This window comes from Peromyscus californicus, unplaced genomic scaffold (genome assembly GCF_007827085.1).
Source record: "Peromyscus californicus insignis strain IS unplaced genomic scaffold, ASM782708v3 Scaffold_16__1_contigs__length_79575227, whole genome shotgun sequence".
NCBI classification, from domain to species: Eukaryota; Metazoa; Chordata; class Mammalia; order Rodentia; family Cricetidae; genus Peromyscus; species Peromyscus californicus.
In genome coordinates, this window is record NW_026294458.1 from 69,952,791 (window position 1) to 69,974,959 (window position 22,169).

Sequence of the window (22,169 nt, forward strand, 5' to 3'; positions counted from 1 at the left end):
ATATATTTATCACAAACACAAATGAACTTCTTCATAGGATTTTCAATCTGTTATCAAGACACATGACCTTTATTATCATTTTGACAATAGTCATAAACCTTTGGAAAGCTTTATTAGGATTCTAGACCAGACTGTGAAATCTATTGTTGGAATTATGCTTTTGAAAAACTTGCTATGTCTAATATGAAGTTGATTTTAGCTTACCCTAAGTGATATTTTTTTCCACTCTGGTGTGTTATTTGCTATGGCTTAAAACTGTTTCATTTCTTCTTTAGGCATAGGTGTAAAAAAAACAAACCACTATTGGTATGGGTGAGAATGATTTAAAACAATTACATTGCTATGCATAAAACTGATGCATCAACACATTCTCTCATCCACTAAAATTAAGTGATAATTTTAAAAGCATCCTTATTTCATTTTTACTCTTAAGAAGTGTACACTGTTATATGAGGCGAGGGCCAAAATGGCTTAAGCAGACATTATTGAGATATAGGCTAGATACAAGCTCCAAAATGAAACTCTCGTTCTCTTCTTTTGCTTTATTAATTTATTTTTTATTTAAATGTTTCATATATTTTCATCATTTTATTTCTTGTCCTCCAAATACTAGCAAGTCCTCCCTATTCATCCAACTTCATGTTTTTTTTTCTCTCTCTCAAAATGAAAATATAAACAAAAAATATAAAGTACATATGCAAGTGAAAAAATTCTTTATCAGTTCCAGTAAACATGGCCAGGAAAAGGCATCAACCTGAATTCTCTGCTATTTAACAGCAGATTTTGTTTTTAAGTAATATGAGCGTAATTTGATGTATTCAGGTTTTGCACATTGTATTTCTTCTCCAGAATCCTCCATTTTGAGGGGATTCAGGACCAAGTGAAAAAGTTAGAGACCTATGTAGTAAAGTGGTGGCAACTGGGCCTCAATTCTCTCACTTGTGATCATAAAAACTCTAATCATTTTTCTCCCCCTCTGTATTCCTGGGTTCAATCTCATTTGATTTTTCCTGGCTTATAATGTTTCCTTGATATTAGAGCTTAATCATATAGAAAATGTTAGGGATTTCTATAGAATATTGGAAAATGAGAAGAATGGGGCAAGTAAGGTCCATCTTCAGTATGTTCCATAGGAAATGCAAAGTAATGATTCCAATTCATTAACAAGTAAAACAGCAAATTACCGTCATGTCACATACCGTGAAGAAAAGTATTTTCCTCATAACATCCTATGACAAAACATATAAAACTTACATTAAGAGGAAAAGGAGCAATTTCTTTGCAGGACATGATAAAATACTCATTACTATAAAACAGTCATGGCATGTCTGGCACAGCAATAGCTCATCATCTTTTCCTTTAATAAAACGACAACACCCATAAACACGATGTGCAGAAAACTATGCAAATGCAACTGCAATTACAGAGATTACTGAGTTCCACGTTTGTAAACGAGGAAGCACACAGATGCATCAAGGATGAGACTGTTGGGTACCACACCTGTTGCTGAGAGTATATAAACCCAGCTCTCCACAGCATGACATTCAAACTCAGAATCCTCCCAGGTACATCCAGCTGAACTCACATCTCCTCTCAACATGGCCTACAGCTGCTGCTCTGGAAACTTCTCCAACCGCTCCCTCGGGCACTGTCTGCCCTCCTCACGTTCCTCCTGTGGTTCTTCCTACCCCAGCAACCTGGTCTACACCACTACCAGCTGCTCTCCCAGCACCTGCCAGCTGGGATCCTCTCTGAACACCAGCTGTCAGGAGACCTGCATTGAGCCCATCAGCTGCCAGAGGTCCTGTGTGGTGTCCAGCCCCTGCCAGAAGCCCTGCTACTATCCCAGGAGCTCCACACCTTGCAGTCCCTGCCAGGGGACATATGCTGGGTCTCTGTGCTTTGGGTCCAGGAGCTGCTGTTCCCTGGGCTATGGATCTAGAAGCTGCTACTCAGGGGGCTGTGGATCCAGGGGCTTCAGATCTCTGAATTGTGGAGTCTCTGGCTTCCCTTCCCTGGGTTATGGGTCCAGACTCTGCTACCCAGCATACTTGGCTTCTACTACATTTCATCCTTACTGTTACACATCAACCTGTGGGTCTGGCCTTGTTGGATTCAACTGTTAAATCTTTGTAGTCTTACAATATCAAAATCAATAACTCTGTGTCCTATAGCCTTGTTTTCATTCTTCCTTCTTACCACTGTCTTTTCAATGATCCCTCAGCTACTTCTTTCATCCTCAACTTCTGACCGATTCTCAGAATAAGGATAACTCAAAATTATGCTTTACTGTCTGTCCTCTCAAATATATATTTGGTTTTCCTCCAAGAGTATCTAAAATTGAAAATTTTAATTAAATAAATTTGATTTGTGCAATCTTACATCTCAATTTATTATCACATTATTATTATTTGATTTATAGTGTTCAATTAAGTATTTGGAAGCCTTAAATAATAACCAGCAGTGTTATTTGTCTGGATTTGTTGTACTCATTTTGTATACGGGGATGTGTTAGTGGGAGTAATCAGTTCTGGGAAGACATTCATTGACATCTGCAAACAGGGTTCAAACTGCAATGGCTTGAGATTGAAGGACATGAATTCCTACTGAGCCAGTAAATTAAGATCATTAACATAAGAAATAAAAATGCAAATGCCAAGAATATTATATTGTATAAATCAGATAGTGAAATTTGTACAAAAGGAAAAACTTATTTTGCTCTAGAATTTGAATGTAGATTTTTTTAGACAAAAGATAACCCAAGTTTTAAGCAGCTATCAGGACAGTTACTTGTACTGTGTTAATGCTGGTACCCCTGCTTCTCAAGTTTGGGGTGCCCCTGCTTCTCAAGTTCAGGGTATTATTCCTGTAACTTGTCTTTAAATTGGTGTATGAAACACCCACTGAGCTGTGTTCAGGAGGAGCTGGGGCCATCTGATGCTTCTTCCAGCCTCAACTTCAATCAACAGAAGAGCAGTTTCTCTATGAAATTTTAAGTTTATAGTCAGTGACACCCTGAGCCTCAAAGCAGACTTGAAGCTGCACACCTTGGTGCAATTTATTTAAAATAATGTCTGAGAAAAAAGGTGATACAGGTATCATGGGAATTAAAGGTTAAAAAGATTTGAAAAAGAAACAAATCTGGTTTTTTAAAAGTGTGTATTTAGTGTTTTTCTAAGGGAAAATTAAAATGCAATATCCCAGGGACTCCCAGAGGACATTTTGAAAAATACATATGTCCACAGAAAGGAAGCAATTAGGTTTGAATTAAAAATTGCACCATCAAGAATAAGGTATATAATTTACTGGGTTATGTCTGTATATGAGTGTTTGCCTGTGTGAACGTATGTGCTCTACCTGAGTGTCTGGTGCCTGCAGAAACATAAGAGTCTATTAGATAGCCTGGAACTTGAAGTATGGATAGCTGTGAGCTGCCATGTGGGATCTGGAAATGGAACCTGGATCCTCTACAAAAGCAGCATGTACTCTTAGCCACTGATCCATCACCCCAGGTCACAGTGAACAATTTTTTTTTAAGTGTTTGCTAGCCATTTGTGTTTCTTGTTATAAGATTTTAAAAATATACCTATTTTATTTTATTTATTTTCTTTTTATTTATTCTCTCCACAGTGCATCTCAACCTCAGCTTCTCCTAAACTCCACTTCTCCCAGTTCCCTCTCCCACCTCCCCTCTCTCCCAGATCTACTGCTCCTGTTTCCCTTCAGAAAAGAGCAGGCCTCCCAGATATCAACCGAACATGCCACAACAAGACAAGATAAGACTAGGCACAAACACCCATATCAAGGCTGGATGAGGCCACCCAGGATGAAGGAAAGGATCCCAAGAGCAGGCATATGAATCGAGACACCCCCACTCCCACTCTTAGGAGTCCCACAAGAACCACAAGCTAAACAACCAAACCATGCATGCAGATGGCTTAGCACAGACCCATGCAGGCTCCATGATTGCTACTTCAGTCTCTGTGAGCCCTATGGTCTCTGCTTAGTTGAGCCTGTGGGCTATGTTCTCCTGGTGTCTTCCACTCCTCTGGCTTCTACAATTCTTCCTCCCCCTCTTCCAAAGGAATACTGCCTAATATTTGGGCGGGAGTCTCCGCATCTGCTTCTGTCTGCTACCAGAGAAAGTCTCACTGATGACAATTGGGCTAAGTACAGATCAATAAGTATAGCAGAATATCGTTAGGAATTATTTCCTTGATTTTTTTTGTCAGTTGTGTTTGGTTCTACACTAGATCTCTGAGCTATCCAGCTTCCAGTTCCTGGCCAGCCAGGCAGTGTGGGACATGAGTTGCCCCTCCTGGCATGGGCCTCAAGTTAGACCAGTCATTGGTTGGCCACTCGCATAAGCTCTGAGCCATCACTGACCCAGCACATCTTGCAGTCAGGACAGGTGAATGAAAGGTTTTGTGGCTGGCTTGGTGTCCCAGTTCCACCATTGTGAGCCTTGCCTGGTTAAAGAAGATGACCTGTTCAGGATCCACAGCCTCCTTTACTAAAAGTCCTCCCTAGTGTCATCATCATAGGTTCATAGGTTCCAGGACATTTCCACTGTACTAGGTTTCCACATTGTCCCTAAAGGCCCCCTATTCCAGTCATCTCGCCCTGTACTCTCTCCCTCTGCCCATTTTATTTTTAATTAAAATATAATTACATCATTTTTTCCTTTTCTGCCTTTAACCACTTCCATGTTCCAATTCCCTAGCTACTACTCAAAGCCATGGCCTTTTTAAAAATTTATTATTGTTACATATGTGTATAAATGTGTAAATATATAAATACAACCTGTTTAGTCTTTTAGTGTTGCTTGTAGGTATACAATTTCAGGACTCACCACTTGATATTAGATTGCCAGTTAGGGGTAAGACTGAAGAAGACCTATTCTCCCTGTCTCAGTCTTCCTTGTTTGCCTATATTTCTTTGTCTGGGACAGGGTCTTGTAAGTCTTCCGCCTTTCAAAATAGCATGTCTGCTGGGCGGTGGTGGCGCATGCCTTTAATCCCAGCACTCGGGAGGCAGAGCCAGGTGGAACTCTGTGAGTTCGAGGCCAGCCTGGACTACCAAGTGAGTTCCAGGAAAGGCGCAAAGCTACACAGAGAAACCCTGTCTCAAAAAACCAAAAAAAAATAGCATGTCTATTAATATTACTTTTTCATATTCTATTTATGCAACATTATTGTTGAGGTATCATAGGTATAGCTTCCCTGCAATTTCAGGCATCTCAGACAGGGTCTGAGAGAAGATTCCTATTCCTCTGTCTATTGCAATCTTTTTAGTCCCTCTTCTATATTCCCTAAGCCTTAGTAGCAAGAGTTGTGTTGGAGATGTATCCTTGGAGTCTGGGAACCCGAAAATCAGTTATCCTTTATGTTTTTGACTTATTGTGGTTTTCTGTGATGGTTTCTGTCTACTACAGTGAGAAGCTTCTTTCAGGAGGCTTGAGAGCTTATAGTAACTTGCCATGCTGGTCATTGTTGTAGTTTATAGGTGTCACAACTGAGTATGCCTATTGAATTTCTCCCTCCCTTAGCAACTTACATAGTGTCTCCTGGTACTCTGAAGGCCAATAATCACAGAACAGGCTTTCAGGCAAGATCCAGCTTAACTTATCTAAGTCCTGGGCCCAAAGTCTATCACATCTTCAGAAATAGGAAATTTAACTCCTGGGAAGAAACCAAGGACAAAGACAATAGCCACATTGTTCTGAGAGTTCCTTGAACTCCCCTGAACAATAACTGACAAAAAGGTTTCTCATTTCTTATGCCTAGTACTGAGGTTATGTGATATACAAATATATATATATATATATATATATATATATCTCATAACTTAGGTATATTATTTTTAATTTATACATACAGATAGTTATATGTAATACATTGATATGTATTAAATGTAATTTCAGGTAAATTAAAAAATGATTCCTTGTGGCTTTTTCAAAAATCCCTAGCATTTCTTTTCCCTTGCTCTCCCTTGCCTACTATATTGACCACTCATTTCTACATCTCAGTTTTAATTGGTTGTTTTATTGATGTTTAGTTTTTGTAAGTTATTTGTGTTGTCTAGAACCTAGTCAAATATCAGATGAATAACTCACATTGATTTTATCCCAATTAGTGGACTGTTCCTTCACTAAACTGAAATTGTCCTTTTGAATGTTATGATCTTATTATTTGTCCACTGTTAAACTGACAACTTATACTATGGAAGTCTTATCCAAAAAGTATGGGCCTGTGCCTATGAATCGAAATGTATGCCCACTTTATCCTCTAGAAGTTTCAGCGTATGTCGTTGGTTGTTTTTTACTCTTTGCTCTTTCACTCTTTCGGCTCTTTACTCTTTGGGGGGCCCGCCACACACCCCCCAAACAAATCACACACAGGGTGGCTTGTTATTTCTTATGAATGCCTGGCCTTAGTTTGACTTGATGCTAGCCAGCTTTTCTCAATTTAAATTATCCAGTCTACCTTTTTCCTCTGGGCTTTGATCTTTCTCTATTTTTGTATATCTTTTCTTTCTTTCTTATTCCATGTTTGGCTGTGTAACTGGGTGGCTGGCCCCTAGCAGCCTCCTCTCCTTGTTCTCTTGCTCTTTCTTCTTTTCCTCCCAGATTTCTCCTTCTATTTATTCCCTCTGCCCACCAGCCCCACCTATCCTTTCTCTGCCTCTTCATTAGACCATCAGCTCTTTATTAGACCATCAGGTGTTTTAGACAGGCACAGTCACACAGCTTCATAGAGTTAAATAAATGCAACAGAAAAGAATGCAACACATCTTTGCATCATTAAACAAATGTTCCACAGCATAAACAAATGTAACACATCTTAAAATAATATTCTACAACAAGAGTAGGTCTTATGATGATGTCCTGGATCCACTGGCAGTTAAGTGCAAGATGGGATATGAGTCTTTTTGTCTGAATGATTAGAATCAGGATTTCCAGAACCATTTGTAGAAGATGTTGCTTTTGCTTCAATGTTATGTTTTTGCTACCTTGGTAAAATCTTAGGTAGCTGTTCTTGTAGTGATGAGCCTGCATCCTCTATTCTGTCTCATTGATCTTATATCTATTTTGTGTAAGAAACATATTGTCTTAATATTAAGGCTCCATACAATGCAAAATCTCCTGTATTATAGTTTTCACTCAAGAGTTTTTTGACTGGCCTCAGTAGTACCACCACCTATGTGGATTTTGAGTCTGCTATTATATGCTCTCTAAGATTCAGCACCTAGCTGGTATGCCCTCTGCTCCATTGACTTCTGGGTTAAGCTCCAGACCGAGATGCCATTCTTCGATTCATTTCTGTTCTGATCTCAATTCTTCTGACTCCAGTAGCTGTTGTGAGACTCCTGAAGTCTGAGTCTCTTCCCCTTGAGTCCACACTTCTGTTCTGTGATTTAGAACTCATAGTCTGCATTCTAGTACTCTGTGTCATCTCTGGCCACTACTCAGGATCTATGATTTTACTGTACAAGATATATAGCCTGTGTGCTCATTCCTGTGATCAGTTCTGACCCCATGCCTGGAACCATGAGTTTCTCCTGCCCAAGCTGATAAAATTATAGATAGTGCACCACTGCATGGATTGGTCTCTCCCTCTCTTAGCTCTTATTTCAAATGAACCACACCTTCATCTTTGACTTCAGCTTGGCTTTTCCACTCCATTTAAGACAGAAGAATACAAGCCACTGGGAAAAACTACGTAAATTCTAACCTGATTGAAGCTGAGCCTCAAAGGAGCTTTAGGAGATCATCACACCTCTTGAACCAAGTTTTTCCACCTGAGATTGGTGTGCTTCTCCTTATACATCTGGACATGAGGCTCAGGGATGGTGCTCACACCATGACAGGTGAGGACATTAGCACTTGTGCAAAGTTGTGTCTTTATTGAGAATGTTTCCAATCTTAGTTTTTTGTTGGCCTAGAAATTCCATTCAAATGCTAAATTTAAATAATTTTGCCTATATTTATACATAACCTAATAAACTATATACCTTATTCTTGATGGTGGAATTTTTAATTCAAGTCTTAATTATTCCATTTCCCTGGATCAGCAAAAATTCGTATTTTTCATCCTCAGGCATTGTCACTGTTTTTGAGCCTAATTTGCAATAGAAATGACAATATTCCTATTATTAACTACTCCTTCAAAAAGGGAGCATGCCCAATAACAAATAATTTGTTACTTTGGTCCCAAAATCCAATTAAAGAAATATATTCATCTTTATTAAGTCTCATAAACATGTAAATTCAGAAACTAAAAGCCACGTAATCATGATAGGAACAACATGGTGAGTTGTCAGATCACACCAATTTATTGGATTAAATATTTCATTTTCAAATGCTCATGCTCTTGGATGAAAACCAAATAACACATGTATATTTAAAGAGTACAGTCGGTAAGGCATAATATGGGGTTGCACGTTAATCAAACTTGAGGATGAAAGAAGTCATTAAAGACGGGATGGAAAGGTAAAGGTAGAACAAGAAAACAAAAGCTACAGGAGCAAAATGACTTTGATAGGCTAAGAGTATAGAAACCCTACAGTTGATTCTGCAGACGCCAATACCAAAGAGTGGTCTCTATCAAGAAGATCGACAGATACGATGAGCCACATAGGCTGGCTAGCAGAATTCAGATCCATAATTAAGGGAAAGGAAGGTAGAGACTCCATACTTCAGAGACCCGAAGCCACATGATATGCTGAATAGCAGCTTCTAGATCCATAGGCCTGCAAGTAGCAGCTGCTGATTCACAAATCCAGAGATCAGCATAGGTTGAATAGCAGGGACTGCTAAGAAAGCAGCTCCTGGGGTAGTAGCAGGGTATCTGGCCATAGCTGGATCCCACATAGGACCTCTGGCATCTGGTGGGCTCAGTACAGGTCTCCTGACAGCCCCTGTGCAGAAATGATTCCAGCAGTAGGTGCTGGGAGAGCAGCCAGGAGCACTGTAGGCCAAGTGGCTGGGGCAATCAGCAGAAACCTGAGGAGGGCAGGAAGTGCTTATGGGAGGAGGAGGAGAAGTTCCCAAAGCAACAGTTACAGGCCGTGTTAAGATTTGAACTCAATTGGGTTTAAATGAAAATGTTTTGATTTTTTAATGCCACCCTGTGAATAGGGGCATTTATATACTCTCAGAAATGGGTGTGGTGCATAACCTTTTCATTCTTTCCATATTTGTCTGTTTCCTGGTTTACACATGTGGAACTCACCAATCTCTGTAATTGTAGTTGCATTTGAATAGTTTTCTGCACAGTATATTTATGTGTGTTGTAACTTTCTTGATATAGAAAAAGCCATGAGCTACTCTTATGTCAGAGATGGCATGACAATTTTTACACTAACACTTATTTCATCATGTCAAGGAAAATACTTCTTTTCCCCTTGACATTGTTACTGGTGTTTTGCTATAATGTTATGAGGATTACACCTGTCTTACATGATATAGAATGAGAACTATGTCCTTACTTCTTTACTGAAGTTGAGAAGTTTTTCTCCGTGTTTCCTAAGAAATCTATTAAAGACTATACTATACGTCTCAGTGTGATTTCTCACTTTCCACTAATGTTTCTGGGTGGATTAAGGAACATTATCATGCTGTTTTGCCTGCAGTAGCAAAGGCACAAACTAAGCCAAGGAAAACTGAACACTTTGAACCTAGGTAGAGAGAGGAGGAGAGGCAACTGATAGAGTTATCTGTGTCTCCGCGCAATCCTCTTCAGGGAAAATCTAGAAGAGAAAAAAAAATGTAGGATAAATGAATATCAAATCTTGTTTATACTGTTTTGAGAATAAGACCAATTGTTGGCAGAAATCAGAGAGTTGAGATGGATATTTTCTCCTGATCATGTCAAGTGGATTTGACAATAAAATTAATTCAGTTGTGTAATATTTTGTAAAACCTAGGTGTTTAATTTTAGAGTGTTCACAGCCTGTATCTCAGTGTCCACTAAGCCCATCCTTAGTCCTCCCTGCACATAGCTAGAAGAGTAATAACTAATAAGAAAAGGCTGATTTAAAGATGACCACTCACTGTTATCAATGAAAAGATGTGTTGCTGTACAAACTTCGTGGGTGACTTTTCATTTGTTTTAATCATTTATTCTAATGTCAAAACAATATTTTACATCTATTTCTATAGGGAAAAACACAAAATGCACTAGCCTGTAATTATTCTAATTATAAATTTAAAGTCAATGAAACAAGTCTTCAAAAATAATGATGCCACAAAAAGGGATGAAGGCAGTGATTGCCAAGCTATACTTCCATCGTGGTTTATATATGTATATTTTTTATATTTATTGATTTCTACTCTGAATGGTAGAATAATTCAAATTGTTTGATACTTATTCCTGCATTTTTAATTTATATTTGTCGGGTTCAAATACTGGCAGTTAGGCAAAAGCCAGCATTCCTCAGAAAGCTGGTTCCCCTCTACCAAAGGAGTCATTTTCTGCTTGCTGGCAGAAGGGGCAAATGTCTATCTGTGATGGTTATTAGCATACCAAAGTACATGTGGGCATCCAGCCTCATTCACTATCACAGGAACCTGTTATACATTTCAGAGTCCTTGCTGGTATCTTGGCTCTTCTCACCTGCCCCTCCTGTGAAGTGTTCTAATTCAGGGACTTCCTCTGCCCAGCTTCACATTCCCTTGTAACCCTGTGATATCAGCTCTGTGCTCTCTGGGCCCCCCTCTCTTTTGGCCCTCTCCCGTGGTCATCTCTTTCTCCTCCTCTCTCACTCTTTCTGCCTCTCTTTCCTCTCATGGCCAAATCCAATGTTCAGGCTACTATTTTCTGTCTGCGCTCTGGACTCTTCCAGATGCTCTGGCTGTTCTTTCTCACATATGTTTACAATAGAAACTTTCACCTCAACCATATCTTGGAGTTGTCATGACCTCACTTTATACAGTATTATTTACTACACCATCCTTTGTCAAGATTGTGAGTTTTATTATCAGTTTGACAAGAACATTAAAGCTTTATAAAGCTTTATTTGGATTGCCTCGCTCAGATGAAGAAATCAAATTACCAGAATTAATTATGTATTTGAAACATTTTACAAGTCTTGCAAAGAAATAGTAATATTCCACCTTCAGTGATAGTTTCTTCTGTGGTTGGCAAGGAATGACACATGCTAGTTTTCAAATCTTATTTTTTTTTGGTGTAAGTATAAGCTCTGAGTCGACATATCTTTTTGTCTACTGAGACTAAGTGTGCATCTTCTAAAGATGGCTTATTTTATTTATTTTACCTCTGATAAACTGTACGTTATTATACACAGAATGGACTATAGGTGTGTTTAGCAGGTATTAAGTAGAAACAGGTGCCACAGAAGCTGTGTAAGTACAGAAGAAATAAGTATAAATAAGTACATACACAAGTGAAATGATTCCTTCATCAACTCTACTTAACATTCCCAATGGTCAAAAAAATCTGAATTCTCTGTTATCACCAAAACAGATTCTATTTTAAACATTATAAGCATAATTTGATATATTCAGACTTTTTTCATGTTTATTTTTCATCTCCAAAAGCTTCTATAGGAGATGGATCAGGAGGAAGAGCAAAGCTCCCCAATATGGTATGTATATGTGGAAGGTTTGCTTCAAGTTACTCACCAAAACTCTGTGTTAAGGCAGGTGGTCATCAGAATCTCATAGGAATCCCCATATATTCTTTGGGCTCAGTTACTGCCTGCAGAAGCCCATGCAAAATTATGTCTCTGACCACTGTATCAGGGAGGTCCACAGTCAGTGAAACTCTTGTGTCTTACAGTGGTAGAAATCATCCCTCTCTGCTTTCCTAGATGAGAACCCATGTAACCTCTGGCCACAAATGTCAGACACACAGGAACTAGGATCTAAAGTGTCTTTTAGTTTTTTCATACTCTGGTACAATACATCCTGACCACAGCTTCCTCTCCCTCCACTTTTCCCAGCCCCCTGTCTCCCATCCCCCCCGATCCACTGCTCCCCTATTTCCCTTCAGAAAAGAGCAGGCCTCCCAGTTATATGAACCAAACATGGCATAACAAGATGTAGTAAGACTAGGCACAAACCATCATATCAAGGCTGGACAAAGGCAACCCAGTAGGAGGAAAAAGGTCCCAAGAGCGGGCAAAAGAATCAGAGACACTCCCACTGCCGCTGTTAGGAGTTTCACTAAAACCCCAAGCTAAACAACAACAACATATATGTAGAGGTCCTATTGCAGACTCACGTATGCTCCGTGATTGAAGCTTCAGTATCTGTGAGCCTCTGTGAGCCCTGGTTAGTTGATTCTGTGGGCTGCGTTCTTCTGGTTTCCTTGATCCCTCTGGATCTCCTCTTCTCTGAGGTTCCCCGAGCTCTGCTGAATTTTGGCTCAGGGTCTCTGCATCTGTTTCTATCAGCTACTCGAGGAAGCCTGATGACAACTGGGCTAGGCACTGATCTATGAGTATAGCAGAATATCATTAGGAATCATTTCATTGACTTTTTATTTTTTTTTAGTCATGTTTGGTTCTAACCTAGATGTCTGAACCATCTAAACTTTCAGTTCCTGGCCATCCAGGCAGTGTCAGGAATGGGCTGTGTCTCATGGATTGGGCCTGAAGTTAGACCAGTTATTGGTTGACCACACCTAGAATCTCTGAACCAAATACTACCCTGAATGAACCCTATCTCATTCTAGCTCAAACTTATTCAGTTTTCTTGGCTTATATTGTCTGTTTGCTATTGGAGGTGAACCATGTGCCAATACTATGTGTCCCCCATACATAATTACAGAAAAATGAGAAAGATAGAGACCAGTACGGTCAATCTTCAGTACATTTCATACAAAACCCAAAGAAATGCTTTAGATCTCTTAAGAAGAAAGGAAGATTATTTTCATTTTCTATCATTATTCTCATTTTCTACCATAAAAAGCAGGAATATCCCTTATAAATGCTTATATATATATATAATGGGATAAGCTTTGCTGTAAAAACAGTCGTGACATTTCTGACATAGGAGTAGCTCATTGTCTTTTTGGTATTAAGGAAATTACAACATCTCTAAATATACAGTGCAGGAAACTATTCAGGTGCAATTGCAATTATAGAAAGATTCCAGCATTCTTCATTAATAAAAGAGAGGCAAAAGAATGAGCAAGGCTGAGCCTATTTGGTACCACACCTCTTGTCGATAGTACTTAAGCCTATCTCTCCACATTATGACAAAATCTTCAGAATCTTCTCAGTTACATCCAGCTGAGCTCACATCTCCTCTCAATATGGCCTACAGCTGCTGCTCTGGAAATTTCTCCTCCTGCTCCCTCAGGCACTGCCTGCCCTCCTCAGGGTTCTCCTGTGGCTCTTCCTACCCCAGCAACATGGTCTACACCACTACCAGCTGCTCTCCCAGCACCTGCCAGCTGGGATCCTCTCTGAACACCAGCTGTCAGGAGACCTGCACTGAGCCCATCAGCTGCCAGAGGTCCTGTGTGGTGTCCAGCCCCTGCCAGACACCTGGCTACTACCCCAGGAGCTCCACACCTTGCAGTCCCTGCCAGGGAACATATACTGGGTCTCTGGACTTTTGGTCCAGCAGCTGCCGTTCCCTGGACTGTGGATCTAGAAGCTGCTACTCAGTGGGCTGTGGATGCAGTGGCTTCAGATCTCTGACTTATAGACTCTATGACTTCCCTTTCCTGAGTGATGGGTCCAGAATCTGCTACCCAACCTACTTGGCTGCTGATTCCTGTCAACCTTGTTGTTGACAGATATTTGGGCTTGGCCTTTATGGAATCAACTGTTAATTTTCTATATCCTTACAATATCAGTGTCAATGTCTCTCTGCTTACAACTATTGTTTTCCTGCTTACCCCACTGGAACTCTTCATCCGTCCATTGACAGATCTTTATATCTTCAGCTTCTTCTGGATTCTTATATTTTTGTTAACTGCAAGTTATGTCTTGCTCTCTGTTCTAAGCATGTATACATGTACTGTTTCCTTTTCTTCTAAGAGCATTTAAAAATAAAAAAATAGTCTAATAAATGTGTGCATTCTGACACCTCCATATATTGTCTACTTTATTATTTTTACATTTCTTGTTTTTAAGAGACTTAAAGATCAAAATGGTTATCCAGATGTATTTGAGAACATATAATTTTGCTTTTGTCACATTAGTTATTGGTGGTAATCGATTCTAGGAAGATTGCCATATGCATCTGAAGAGTGGGTTAATCATCACTTAGAGCTGCTTGATATTGAAGCATAAGAATTTTTGCTGAACCAAATAATCAAAGCAATTGGGATGTGACTAAAATATAAACATCAGGAGCGAGATGTTATATAATTTATAAGGTAAGGTGTGGGAGCCCGTTCTCGGGTTCCTTGTGGCTTTACCCAGCAGGTCCGCATAGAGGATGATTAGGACCACAGGCCTGAGTGCAGGTGTCTGAGATGGTCTGCACTTGGCTGTGCTGGGGGGAAGGTCTTTTGCTCCACCCCTTGGCATCTCTATAAAAACCCTGGGACAGAGACAGTCGGGGCCCGTTGGAAAAGGTTCTAGGCCCTCTCGAGGCTATCCTTTATTTTCTATCTGTGTATCTCCACAAGATTCTCCACAATAAATCCTTCTATCTAATATTTCCTGCTGCTCACACTCAAGAAAACTCTGGGGAACTGTGGGGGTGGTGAGTAAACGCCCCACAGTAAGGCCTCTACATATATACAAAATTATGTTCCGCCAAGAGAGAACTGAGTCTTGAACAACTTTAAAGCCCAACACTTCCTGGCTCATATGCATGTTGACTTCCCTGCCTCCCTAGTCTGAGTGTTATCCATGTCTTACCTCCAATGTACTTAAGAAGTAGGAAACAACTTTGTGTTATTATTCTTAGTCTGAGTCTCAAAGCACAGTAGAACTCAAGGGCTCAGCCATACTTTATTTGACAAGTGTTTTAGAAATCTATCATTGTAGAAGATCAAAGAGGAGAATTATGGTTAAAAAAAAGATGGGGAGCACATTTTGAAGTAGCATTTATAAGGTGCAATTGATATTCTAAATTCAAGGGACTTTCAGGAACATTAAGGTCACTCATGGAATTGTGGACCTCTGGGTCTTACCCCCAAGAGAAAGCTTCATCTTTTAGTGATTGATAGTATGTGTTGTCCTACATTCCCATAATCTTATGAGGGAAGAATAATGGAAGGGATTATTGTCTGTTGGTCTAATGTAACTTTGAGATATCTAGCTACTTAGCAAAAGAAATTATATATATAATATATAATTATACATCTCTCTATAAAATGTATATTATATAATTATATATCGTATATTTATATAAAAATATACGATATATAATGTATAATTATATATCATATATAAATATGGCATATGATTGTATACATTATATATGTATAAACACACACACACACACACATATATATATATATATATATATATAGAGAGAGAGAGAGAGAGAGAGAGAGAGAGAGCGCAAAGGTAGTTTATTCAAGGTGCTGAACCCTTCAAAATCAAAACATCATGTGTTGTGTTGTAGTCCTGACATGGATCATCTCTGTTAGCATGCTGCATGGAATATAGTAATATCTGACATAGACTATTCATTTAACACTAGGAAATATGAGAGAGACAAGGTATTTTGACCATCATAGGCATAAAGAACCCTCACAAAGTATTTGAAACTTTGCAATGTTTATAGATCAAATAATCACAGAACCTCAGTCTTAAAGGAATTTCTATACTTTATTCTTTCCTGAACCATTTAATTTAAAACACACAGCTCCCATTGTAATGAAGGAATCTTCACCTTCCCGCTATTCTGGAAGCTGCTTCATATGAGTAGGTTTAGCCTTTTGCCTCTACCTTATTAGCCTCACGTGAAAGACTCATAAGAATAAAAATAAGCAGATTTAGGCAAAGAACTAAAAGGGAATAATCTAATTCATTTCAAATATATTTTATTAACTATTATGCTAAATGATAGATTAATAGAAAAATATTTGATGACATCTTAGAAAGAAATCTTTTTTTATTAATTCTTTGAAAATTTCATGCAACGTGCTTTGATTATATTCAACCCTCAACCTTCTCCAGGTCCTCCTTCCTTCACCACTTTACTTTGTTTTACCACTCTGTATTTTATTAATCTATCAAGTTTAGTTTGTGCTACCCATACTTCCTTAGTTGTGAGGCCTTTCCCTGGAGAGTGGCTGATCTTTTAGGGGCTAACCACTTAAAGAAACCGTCTCTTTCCCAGCAGCTATCATTTGTTAATAGCTCCTCAGATAGGGGTAATATTTCATGCCCACCTCTCTACTACATGCTGTGATTTGATCTGGCTTGAGCTTTCCCAGGCACTGTGTGTGCTATCATAACCATTCTGAGTTCATATTGTAAAAGCCCTCTTTTGCCTGTAAATCCCCATTTTTGTGTAGTTCCATTGCTTCTGGCTCTTACTGTCCTGCACTCTCCTCCACAATGACCCCTGAGCCTTGGCAAAAGGGGGCATGACAAAGGCGTCTCATTTAAAGATGGACATCCTGAAGTCTTTATTTTCTGTACCTTGACTGGTTGTTAATCTTTGCGTTAATCAAGCTTTTCTGATGAGGGTTGAGAGATACACAGGTATATAGCAATTCATTAGTAGTTTTTTTAATATAGTTCCCATGTAGCAGAATACAGGTAGTAGGTTCTCCAGTAAGGTCTTACTCAAGGGGTTAGATGTGTTAGATGCTAAACACAGACAAGACTCCATTACTTCCTCAGGCCACATGACAGGTACTCTGATACTAATACATGTTTCATGCTCTCATATTTTGTGTGTTTTACACTTTAAATATATTTTATTTATTTATTTTTGCTCTTTTTTATTTAACATTTTTATGCAATATATTCAATCGTGTTTCCTCCTCTACTAACTCCTCCTGGATCCTCCTCCCTATCTACCTATCCACACAACTTCATATTCTCTCTCTCTCTCTCTCTCTCTCTCTCTCTCTCTCTCTCTCTCTCTCTCTCGTGTGTGTGTGTGTGTGTGTGTGTGTGTGTGTGTTTGTGAATGTGTGTGGATGTTGTCTGTCCTCTCTCTCAAATGTATGAACAAAAGACACCAAAAACAAAAATAAAAACAAAAACAAAAAGCTAATTAGACAAAAGAATGCCAAAATGAAACAACCCACAGAAAAGCATGGAATTGTGGAATTGGTTTAGTGTTAACCTACTTGTCCTGTACATGGGTCCTGTCCTGGTGTGTGGTTGATATAACCAATAATGCTCCATTGAAGAAAGCTGATTTTCCTTTGCCAGTGGGTATCAACTGCAAACAGCTTCTTGGTTAGTGGTGGGAGCCTATCTCCATTTCTTCCTCTCAGTGATGGGACCCTGTCTAGCTTGGACCTTTGTAGGTCTTATGGGTTCCATGTTCTCTGTGAAATCCTGTGCATCCACCCTGTTGTTTCTAAAGATTCTGTTTCCTTAGACTTATCCATCACTTTTGGCTCTCAGAATTTTCCACCTCCTTTTCTTAATGGATCCCTAAGCCTTGGTTTTTTTTCTTTATTTTATTTTCCATACCAACCACAGTTTCCCCTCCCTCCTCTCTTCCTGTTCCCTCCCTCAACTTCCTTGCTACCTCCCCCATCCACTTCTCTGTCTCCATTTGGATGAGGTAAGGTCTCCCTTGAGAATCAACAAAGCATATAAGCTTTGAGTTTTTACAGTGGTCCAAAATACCAGCATGTATTACGCTGTCTCATTGCTGTCCTTTGCCATCACCAGATATTTAATCATTGTCTTGCTTTCTCTGTTATTATGCTCATTATTATTTATTTTTTCTTAGCTTATAGTGTACTCTTTCTACTAGAAAGTGAAACATAGCTAATTCTGTGTGGTCCACATGGAATAATAATGAAAAATTGCAATAGAGACAAGTACAGATAATCTTTGATGGGTTTCAATGAAACCCTAAATAATACTCCCAGTTCACTAATAAATAGAAAAAGCACACTACTCTCATTCTACACAATGAAAGACAAGCATGTATTCCTCATTACATTCTGTGACAAAACATATAAATATTACATCAAGAGGAAAAGGAGGGATGTTCCCAGACACCACAGAGTAAGCCTTAGTGTAAAACATTCATGGCAATTCTGACATCTGTTTTCCTGACATTCCTTTTGCTATAACAAGGAAATTGCGCCGGGCGGTGGTGGCGCACGCCTTTAATCCCAGCACTCGGGAGGCAGAGCCAGGTGGATCTCTGTGAGTTCGAGGCCAGCCTGGACTACCAAGTGAGTTCCAGGAAAGGCGCAAAGCTACACAGAGAAACCCTGTCTCGAAAAACCAAAAAAAAAAAAAAAAAAAAAAAAAAAAAAAAACAAGGAAATTGCAACACTTGTAAATATACTGTACAGAAAACTATGCAAATGCAACTGTAATTACAAAGAACTAATTGAGTTGTACCTTCATAAAGGAGGAAACACACAAATACGTGAAAGGTGACCCTGTTGGGTACCACACCTGTTTCTGAGAGTACATCAACCATCTTTCCACAAAGTGACATTTAAACTCAAAATCCTCTCAGTTACATCCAGCTGAGCTCACATCTCCTCTCAACATGGCCTACAGCTGCTGTTCTGGAAACTTCTGCTCCCTTAGAAGCTGCTTGCCCACTTCAGGTTCCTCTTGTGGCTCTTTCTACCCCAGCAACCTGGTCTACACCACCACCAGCTGCTCTCCCAGTACCTTCCAGCTAGGCTCCTCTCTGCATGGTGGCTGCCAGGCAACCTGAATTGAGCGTACCAGCTTCCAGAGACTGTGTGGTGTCCAGCCCCTGCCGGATGCCCTGCTACTTCCCCAGGAGCTCCACTCCTTACAGATCCTGCCAGGGGACATATGCTGGGTCTCTGAGTTGTGGGTCCAGCCCAGCCTGCTTGGCTCCTAGAACCTGTCAACATTCTTGTTAAAGGCAATCCTGTATATCAGGCCTCTATGATTCAACTGTTAAGTTGCATACATATAGTCTTACAATATGCAAGCCAGTCTCTATGCCCTACAGCCATTGTTTTCATGCTTATTCCCGAGTACTATTTTTTCATTCTTCCATTAACAGTTTCTTCATTTTCAGTTTTGGACAGATTATTGGAATTGGCCAGCGTAAATTTCTCTTACTTTCTATACTGGTAATATGTACATGTGATTTTTTATTTTCTTGCAAGAGTTGTTGAAAACAAAATTTTCATCCAGTAAATTTCTGTAATCTGACATCTCAACACATTTCTCATTTTACTATTTTTATGGGTTTTTCAGTTATAAATTTGAAAGATTTAGTTAAAGTACCATATGATTGTGCAACCAGATTTGGGAACACATAATTCTGTATTTGTTTATGTTTCTTAGTAGGAATATTCAATTCTAGGATTATTTCCCTGTGAGTCTGCAGGTTGAACTCAATGGAATCAGAATTGCCTGAGATTCATGACCTTGTATTTATTTCTTAATGACACAGGACAACAAAGTCATTAGTATCTGAATTAAAAATGGAAACAATTAGAATAAGATACTTCATAATTTACATGATGAAGTCTTTACATAGACAAAAAATTCATAAATCTAGTATTTGCATGTAACTTCTAGCCATGATACATAATAAATGTGATCCTTAAACATCTCTGAAGATACACATGTTCTGATTTGTTTAATGATGATATTCCCACTTCCCACTATTGTGGGATTATATCTGCATCTCATCTCCCAGTACAAGCAAAGAGAAATACAGAGATTGTTGGTGGGGAAAACTGGATTCTGGAGGTAGTAACAATGCTTCTCTGTGACTCATCATCCATTATCATAAGAGTAGTGTATCTATGAAATGTTAAATGTTTTTATTCACCGATATCCACATGATATTCACTGATATCCACATGAGGCCTGCCCTTTGCAGAGGGAATGTGGCCAGGATGGGGGCCGGGGAGCAACTGTGATCAAGATGTAAAATAATGATAATAATAATAATAATAATAATAATAATAATAATAATAAGTCCATTGTATATAGGTGCCACATTTTTATTATCCATTCATCAGTTGATGGACAATTAGTCTGTTTCCATGTCATGTCTCTTTTGAATTCAAACCTGTGGAAGTGCAGAGAATAAGTTACTGTAGGAAGCCCAACCACAAACAGGGCATCTATATAGCATACACTCCTCCAATATCCATAGCCATCAGTAGTTGAGGAGATATACACAACTGATGGAAGAGGAAGAGCCAATTTTCTTTAAGAATGTGAATCCAGGTAAGCCAAGCATGCACCAGGAGATGCCCTACACACAGTAGGATATGGACAGCATAACTTAAGTCAATGGGTTAGTAAATTAAAAAAATAGAAGTGGGTACCAAAGATGGGTGAATAAAGGCATGGGAGCAGGTCTGAGAAGAGTTTATGGCAGGGAATTGAGATAATTATGATGAAATAAGTTGTATAAAATTTTTCATATATTAATAAAATTGTTTATTTTTCTAAAAAGGTTTAAGAGAAAAGATCTATTTTAACAGAAAGTACATTTGTGTGCTACTTTTTAAAAAGAACAGGGATTTGGGGACCTTTAGGGACATTTGGAAAGAAGCTCAGAATTGTTCACATCAGAATCTGATCCCCAGGGAAAAACTTTTCTTCACCAACTTCCATCTTTCATTGGTTGAAGATGTATAATTTCCTGAATTCTCATAGCTTCATCTTCAGTTACCACAGTATGACCTTTAAGGTATCAAGGACACAGTCAAGTGAATATTGTGTACACTGTAGAGAGTATGCTATTTATGGAAGGTATATGAATCCATTACTGTATTGTGTCCCATAACCTGGCCTCTGGTCATCTTTAATAACATGCTACAAAGAATAAAGGAGTAGGAATCATAGATTTCTCATTTAGATGTGTGAGAAAGAGAAAGAAAGGGTGGTCACGATCTCAGAAATTCTTATCTGTCATCACCAGGAAGTGGACTGATAGAGTGATGGGGGAAGCTTAACTTAAGTACTCAAGGTTTGATCCCTTACCTTTAGGTCCTGGGATCTGGGCAATGGGGGGAAGTGTTGCCCTTGTGGTTGGGTCTGGTTATGCATTAGCTCTCTGTTCCTAGAGCAGGGAGGGCAGGGAATATGTGGACAGAGAGCGAGGAGTCTGGGAGAATCTTTCCTGTCAGCTCTAGGACTTCAAGCCCTTACCTGTTGGTGCCTAGGGCTAAGCTGGCAGAGAAAAGTTGGGTTGTATGGTCAGGGAATAAGGACTCCTTATCTATTGGCTCCAGGAGCTGGCCAGACTAGGGAAATATCTGAATTCTTAATGAATCTCAGTGTCATGCTCTTGCCTGAACCAGGTTTTAAACGTATGACAGCTAGTGCAATCAGGGAGTATTTAATATTTCCACAAATCTGTTGACTCTGTCATGTTAATCACATCTAAAGGATCCAGAATAAATAGTAAAAATAAAAAGACATTATAGGTTTAGAGAAAGATCTACTTGGATCTTAAACTTCTTTGTTTCAAAAACATTATTATCAACTATTATCTGTTTATACCAAATGATAGACTGACAGGAAAAGATTTGATGATATCTTAGCATTCAAATTCACTAACAATTTTATGCTATGACAACTCCTTAATTTAAATAATAATATTATTTATTATTATATTAAATAATATTTATTTAATATTTATTTATAAATAAATTTATTTATTAATATATTAAATAATAATATTAACCATATTGTTGCTAGAGCACTCAGATTTAGACATCAGTATGATCAATATCAAATGTTCTTTCCACTAATCTTTAATAAAATGGTCAAAAATAGTGAATTGGCTAAATTTCTGTGATATCTCACCAATACAAATCAGACTGCTCTGGGTTAGACAGAAGTAGACTAGAGCAAGGATAAACAGTAGAACAGTCCTTGAAAGAGCAATGTAATAATAGCATTCAGAATCAGTATAGGGTGTGGGGAAAAGATTCAGAATTTGGCATAGAATGTACTGCTCAGCGAGGCACAGAAGCAAGTGTGTATGTGCTTTGTGCTAGAAAACTATTCAAAATTTAACTTTAAAATAAGTGAAAACAAATAACCATGCAACATACAGAAGTGAAGGG

General features: G+C 38.8%; 2 protein-coding genes across 2 annotated transcripts; both read left to right on the forward strand.

Moving 5' to 3' along the window:
• Nucleotides 1-1,598: 1,598 nt before the first annotated feature.
• On the forward strand, nucleotides 1,599-2,126 carry LOC128111590 (keratin-associated protein 13-1-like). Its single transcript, XM_052739835.1, has one exon. It carries the CDS (start codon nucleotides 1,599-1,601, stop codon nucleotides 2,124-2,126), a length of 528 nt encoding a protein of 175 aa, XP_052595795.1.
• An 11,154-nt stretch (nucleotides 2,127-13,280) lies between these two features.
• Nucleotides 13,281-13,766, forward strand: LOC128111592 (keratin-associated protein 13-1-like). Its single transcript, XM_052739836.1, has one exon. It carries the CDS (start codon nucleotides 13,281-13,283, stop codon nucleotides 13,764-13,766), a length of 486 nt encoding a protein of 161 aa, XP_052595796.1.
• Nucleotides 13,767-22,169: the final 8,403 nt, after the last annotated feature.